Source organism: Amblyomma mixtum, chromosome 4, assembly GCF_055824585.1.
Source record: "Amblyomma mixtum isolate Tamu chromosome 4, ASM5582458v1, whole genome shotgun sequence".
NCBI lineage: Eukaryota > Metazoa > Arthropoda > Arachnida > Ixodida > Ixodidae > Amblyomma > Amblyomma mixtum.
This window is the reverse complement of record NC_143015.1, coordinates 87,398,432-87,405,367: the sequence shown is the minus strand read 5'-3', so window position 1 is coordinate 87,405,367 and position 6,936 is coordinate 87,398,432. Positions and strand designations below refer to the sequence as shown.

General features: G+C 47.8%; 1 protein-coding gene across 1 annotated transcript; it reads left to right on the top strand.

Annotated features, from left to right (window-relative positions):
* The first annotated feature begins 4,543 nt into the window (after positions 1 to 4,543).
* Positions 4,544 to 5,847, top strand: LOC149347316 (uncharacterized). Its single transcript, XM_089541545.1, has 2 exons — positions 4,544 to 4,891; positions 5,146 to 5,847. The coding sequence occupies exons 1-2, from the start codon at positions 4,544 to 4,546 to the stop codon at positions 5,845 to 5,847; spliced, it is 1,050 nt and encodes a 349-aa protein (XP_089397671.1).
* Positions 5,848 to 6,936: the final 1,089 nt, after the last annotated feature.

The window sequence follows — 6,936 nt, the reverse complement described above, 5'->3', positions numbered from 1 at the left end:
GCTGGGCTCGAGTGAAGACAAGTCAAATTTGGCGGGCGCAAAGGCTGCACACAGACAGCGGCCATGCCGAGCTGCTTTCCGTTCAAGCTGCAGGTAAGGCGCGGCGTGCGTGTAAAGCATTTATAGTCGTCAACAGGGGGCGTAACTTTGGGGCGCTCAGCTGCCACACGGAGCCCGATGGGCGCTTCTGGAGAGCGGAGATACTAGAGCTGTAGTTCAGCGTGCAGTTACATTTTGTAAATCTAACGACGGATATCGGGTTGACTGATGATCATCTGCAACTCCCTAATTACAAACAGGCACCTAAATACAATAAATAAACAGTTAGTTAAAAAAATATCCAATCATTCCTCTATATAGCATTTCAAGCCTGTTTTATAGCGACCGCTATGGCCCCTGATCACCTCGTCCAAGAAAAACAATTTTACCTCCGAAAGACCATTTATTAAAATTACTTAGTCTTCCCTGTAACGGCCTTTTTGCAGAGCTTCGATGCAAAACACAAGGCAGGGGGATTTATTTTAATTCAGGATGTGTTCGGTGCACTTTAGGAATATATTGTGTCTTAACCTTGTATAGCGCTGGTTATGGAAGCTTTTTTTTGTTCTTGTAGACTTTTTGTCGAAACAATAGGTTCGCCAGCCCGGTCCGACCCTCCTGGCTTGCCTTTCGCCGACACATGTTGCTTGTTTATGCGACAGTGGGTAGCAAAGTTCTCGCACAGCTTCCGGTCTCACTGTTAGACCACGTTGCTATGTAGCATTCATGGTCATGCAAGACGTACTACGTCCGTCGCTATGGACGAGGTGGGCACTGGCGAACACTTTGAAGGTTCGGTTACACTACACATGAGTACACCTTAAAGAGGAAGACTGGACAACCGTCGCCGTAGTTCAGTTGGTAGAGCACCGGATGCGAAATTTGGAGGTCGTTGGGTGGGATCCTACCGGCGGCATGTGGTGATTTTTATCACGTCCCTCTAAGAGGTAAATAATTACACTTCAGCTCTTATTAATAAACACCACAAATTAAAAAAAAATATCTGCTATGCTCCTTTGCTTTCGTCGACTGTGGGCTGCCTTGTCATGCCGAGCATCTCTTTTTCCTTCTCTTGTCTGCCCAAAAGGATGACTAATGTCGGATCAGGAAAAGTAGGACGTTCGAAAAGATAAAAGTCGAACTTTGGGGGACATAGAACTCGGGTCACCCCTTCCTCTGAGCGTACCCGACGTGTAGAGACGTTCTACGTATTTTACTGTCCCTTCAGCTCCCCCCCCCCCCTTCCTGTCCTTCTTCCCGGCCCCGTATTTTTGCCCCCGCGCCCCATACCACGTGGCAGACAACCAGCCAGATATTCAAGTGATATTGCTTCTATGAAGACACACAAAGGGAAGACATGCGGCACCCTATACCCCGTTCAGACAACCACCCTGACATTCAAGTGATATCGCTTCTATGAAGACACACAAAGGAAAGGCATGTCAGGCTGGATGCAGGATTTGTCTGCCCTTTCGGACATCGATACATGTTTTGGACACAACTTCTTTTGTCGCATATAACTCAAGAACGAAGTGGCAAATTCTCCTCAAGGGAGCATCTGCAGCCTATCTGATCCAGCCCTCATGGTAGCCCCACCGGTATATTTTGATCTATTCTCCCCTTGACCAGTTCTTCTACTCTTCATCTTGACCCGTCCCTTTGGACCTGCTAGCTTGATATCGCGTGGTGTGGCAGTTGAATGGGAAATATCCACGCCGTAATAGGACTAGTCTTAAGCTGATCTGGCGTGCTGACAAGAAGTGCCCATGCCAAGCTGTGACTCACTCGAGACTTCTGTGTCATACTTGGAGCCGCATACATCGCCATATTGGTACGCTGAATATTTTTCCCCAGAAAAAAAAGAAAGCCGTGTAAACGTCACGTTAGCCGAAGAAAATATCTTCTAAATGTCGCAAGTAGCAATTAACAACGTTGTTGCTAAAGTGATGTTTAGTTGGATCAGTGCATCATGAAACGTGTTCTGTTTCAAATGCTTCATAATTTTTCACGTTTGTTGAAAGCTCAACGAAAGGTAGACCGAGCTTGCCTCCTACATCTTTGAGTGAAAACAGTTACTAGGTGCTGTGTGGTCGCAAGGCTATTGGTGAACGCATAAACGAGGCTGCCAGTGGGCGCCTCGTGTGACAACGCAAATGAGGGGATTGATTTATCTCGGCATGCGACGCAGGCTTTCGCGCTAGACAAAGAAATCCTAATGAAAAGAAAAATTTTTGGAGGAAAATTTGCGGGGAAGCGCAGTACTCCAAAACGAAGGACATCATTGTCTTGCAACGGTGATCGTTATTTGGTGCTCTGTGTTTTAGAGCACTTTCTGCGGCAAGAGAACTAAAATATTCGAGTAAAAATTTCGAGATGCTAGGTATAAGGGCCCAGCTTACAATTTCGTATGAAAATCACGAGTGAGTTCTGCAAATCCGCTCTGTCTTGCTGTGTCATTCGCAACATGGGTTCCAGGTGTGGATACCTGGAGGGAGTAAATAACACTCTTTCTTGTTATTCTGGAACTGTGTGGCGCAGATATCGTCAACAATGTGAATATGCAGAAGTGTAATATGGTACCAATTAGGAAGAAATTATAAACGACGTTGCTATAAACTGTAGTTTGTATATTTACACTCAAACCATCACTCGTTGTTGTAACACTGAATGCAATGCGTTCGAGATAAAAAAAATAAATGATGAGACATGGACAACAGAGCACCACGAGGTTTTTTTTCTTCTACGCAAGGTGGGGTCAAAGTCCAATTTCCTAAGCACTTCACCTTAAAGAAGCTGAGCACCAGGCAGATGAAGGCTACTACAAATTGTATCACGGGTGGGTAACCAACGGCACCTGGGATCGAACGTGAACCTCCCGCCGCTGCGGTCCACCCGAAAATTTCTAAAGCTTTTCGTCCAGCATAGAGAAGTGTACTTTGAAGGAGCGTTTGTTTACGACGGTGGTATTATTTACCCGGTTATATGCCATGAATACGATATCCAAAACGCATAGGAGCGTAAATCATGCACATAAACAGGAATTGGTTCCGAAAATTTAATTCATGGTTTATTTGTACCCAAAGTTGCAGTTGACAACGTTAACAGCAATAAAAATGGAGCGCAGTTAATATCCTGGCAACGCAAGTATTTCCTGATATTTGCATTATTTACGGCTACGTGACCATTTCTATTTTACCGGAGCCCTGCAACCTATTATAACCTCTAAAATTCAGCCCTGCGTGGACCTTAACAGCCACGCATCGTGCTATTGTCTTCAGAAAATGAAAAAAATTGTTTAAAAGCTCGCCATTCTTGATATTTTCCCTGTAATTATTTCGTGTCAGGGCTGCCTTCAATGAACGCCCGTTACGAAAACTGCAGCCAAGAGCGGTGGCAGAAAATTGAAATATAAAATGGTGATCATTGCAGTTATTCAGCACGAAGCTCAAGGCAACGGTCATTTTTTCTTGTGTTCGAGTGCAGACGATGCGAAACGCTAATGCTTTATTTCGAGTCCTGGAAGGTGCGAAAAGTGCACTAAACATGGCGAATTTTATCAGAAGGGAAGGGTACTAGCCAGTACACGCGTACTGGTTTCCCTTGTGGACAAATGGCTGGGCTCAAGCGGTGGATATTCAGTCACTGCCTAATTTAAGAGGACTTGAAACTGTATGATGCACTTGAAATTGAATATGATTTAAGATGCACCGATCAAACTAAAACATATTTTCGCGAATTTGTTTTGCCTATTTCTTCTTTCTATAAGTGAAAAACAGTTTCTTGACTGCATTTTTGTTTTCAGGACATCTAACCGTCTTTTCACAATGGCGCGCTATGTGCCATGGGTAGTGTAAACGTGACCAGTGAGTTGCGGTTTGACGTGCGCAGTGGTTCTTATCACCCCGCCGGCTAGCACTTGCAGCTTAACCAGCCTAACCCTTTTGTATAACCCTTCTGTAGTTGTCTGATTCATGTATGGGAGCATAGGGTGGGGCAAAGATTCTGGATTCTGGGCCCCTGACCTGACGCGCCTTTTCCTTTAGAGGCGATATGTTCTGAAGGTTGGCTGTATACCCTAGCCTTAGCTGGGGAGATTGTTGAGTGGGCACTCCCCGAAATTCCCCGAATCAGGATTAGGGTTAAGGCGGAACGGGGTGCGAGCTTGAACGTGACCTCATTTCAGGCTCTCGACCAGACGCACGGCCGGTCTCGACGCGCGCGCTCTCTCCTCTCTCCTTAAGAGAGAGCGAGAGAGCGCGCGCGTCGAGACCGGCCGTGCCAGACGATATTGTCCTCGACCAGACAATAAGCGAGGGAGAGAGGTTTGAGAGAGAGGACCTGCAAAGAACTATCCACCATGCGTGGTGAGAGGGTGCTATGGGCGGGACATAATTTCGGCCCCTCCCCAGTATTCGACCAACCAATGAGCGAGTGTGACGTTTGCTTAAATAGGAACGCAGGACCGGCTAAACCTTCACCCGGCAGTTTATTCCAGACGTTCGCCATGAAAGTCCTGTTGGCTGTCGCCGTCGTCTGCCTTAGCTTTGTGCTGGATGTCTCGCTGCAGGAGCAGCAGGTTAGGCTGCGCATCACGGTGCCTCCATTCGTGGGGGCCGGAAACCTGTCCAAGGACGCAGCGCAGACCCTGGTCGCCCACAAGCTGTGCGTAGCCACCAAGGCGCTTTCAATGGTCACCGCTGACCTTTCCTTCAAGGCCACTATTCCCTACAATTCGGAGCGCGAGCCCTACGAGGAACCGCACGGCGCCGCAGACGAGGACGACGATGTCGACTGGGCTGATCGGGTCGCGGCTATCACCGCAGCCCCCAATCCTGTGGCCGTCGAGAATGAGGTTAGTAGCTTTGTTTTCATTTTTGCTGTTTCTTGCAGGTCGGCAGAGAGCAGAGTAGCGCAAAGCCATCTTCCTCTTTCAAGTAGCGTGCGTAGTAGTTTATAGTCTGGAAGTGTCAATGATTGCCGTAATTGCCTCTTGCTTATAGCTTAATTTGTTTACTGTTGTGGCTGCCCACATGTTATAAATGTAGTGAGTTAGCCCACATGATATCAGTGTATTGAATTCGGATTTTGTGCTGTTTGTTCACACAGGTGATGCTCAACTGGCCACCTGATGTTACCAAGCAATTAATCTGGCTGCCCTCTGTCCCAGCGTCTCCTAACATCGTCACCGCAAGGGTGGTCGCGCCAAGCTTAGTCATCCGCGACTTCCAGACCAAGGTCGCCCTGCTTGACAGGCTCGGCCGCCGGACCTACCACGTTCCATTAGATAGCCCAAAGTACGCCGGTGCCTTCAACAAGGGTGGCTACCGCGTGGATCACGGCAGCGGCGCCACCGCTTCCCGTTCCAGCGACGTGAAGCTGGGATCCGCAGAGCAGCTGGTCCTCGCTCCCGTCAACTCCACGCTCGGCCCACGTGGGATTGCTCCGGTTGAAGCCAAGAATGCCACCGGTGAGAAGACTTCCGCCAATGTCCCTGCGCATCGTCCCAGCCACTACGTCGATTCAGGGGTGATTGGCCGCTACTTCAACTTCATCGAGGCCAACGACGAGGCCAGTTGTGTGGCCCTCATGGTCTGCTCGATGGCCGCGGATCCACAGGAGTTCGGCGCGTACGGCCGCAAGGTAGTGCAGTTCCTCGAGGGCGTCCAGCTGTCGGCGCCGTCGCCCTTCGCGTTTTACAAGAGCGCTTCAATGGTTGGCCGCAGCGGCGAATCCTGCAAGTCGAGCTACTCTACCTGCTGGGTGCCCCCCAAGAACCTGGCCGATTACGGACAGTCCTTTGGCTTCTAAAGTGAGCGTCATCCTTCAACCCGCTTCCCCGTGAACTCCAATGTATTCTGAACAGCGGTATGATCTTCCTGTAATAAAATAAATCATCTGTCTATTCATGTCTCTACATAGTGCTGTACGATCTCTGTCTTGTCATGTAAATGATCCATCTGTAGCTAAGTACCGGCGCTTTTCGGAATCAGTATGGTATACCTATGCCTCACCAAGCGTATGTCACTAAAGTTTTCCGTTCACTATAATGTTAATGTAATCCGTAGAGTCGGTTCTGTTTCCTTGAATAAATAGGAGAAAGTACTTTACATTGACTTTCGCTGACGTAGCGGCACTTGCACTGAAAAGATAAAACATCCAAAATGTGATGAAAGAGAGCACGCCCAATAGTGATCTGTCTCGCGCTGTGATAACTATCGGCAACTGGCGTTTTTTCTTCCAAATTCTTCCGCGCAGTGCATAGAGCACTGCGCGGTCGAGTTATCGAACATCATGTGATACACTTTATACAGGGTGTCCAGCTAAATGTAACCAAGCTTGTAAAAAAGATGTTCCCTAGCCCAGTGAGACCAACTGAGGGTTTTTGACAGTCGCATGTCCTAGTCTGCGGTAGTTTTTTATCATACAAAAGTAATTAATTAGCAGAGACTAATTCGCTAATTGTTTAATTATTGCTTTGAGGTAGAAAGTGTCAATGCAGGAGTTGTAGATCCGTGTTTGCAACTAAGTACCACTGATACAGTAGTTTTATTTGCCTTAAAAGAAAGCCCGCGAAATACAAAAGAAAACCACGTGATAGGGAAGCAGTTTTAGCGCTCCCAAACGACCGGTAAGCAACGACATCCACTTATCTTTGCAACGCTGTCCCGAACAGAGTTCGGCTTTTTGAGGTCAGGTGAGATATGCACGAGGAACTGCTTATGCGTCATGGAAAGTAAGCGGGCGCTGCTTTCAAGGAAGTGAAACGCGGCTTGCATGGAGCGCTTTTTCACGCGAGACCTCGCCTCAAGTGATAGGTTATAAAGTGACAAGTTATAAAATATTTGTTGGCGTCCTGGGAATTGATGAGTCCAACGTGGTCCATTGCGATGGTTTCGA

Bases quoted from the DNA above. Each gene is read 5' to 3' on its own strand.
- LOC149347316 (XM_089541545.1), top strand. From the start codon at position 4,544: ATGAAAGTCCTGTTGGCTGTCGCCGTCGTCTGCCTTAGCTTTGTGCTG. The intron at 4,892-5,145 runs GTTAGTAGCTTT...TTGTTCACACAG, and splicing joins CTGTGGCCGTCGAGAATGAG to GTGATGCTCAACTGGCCACC.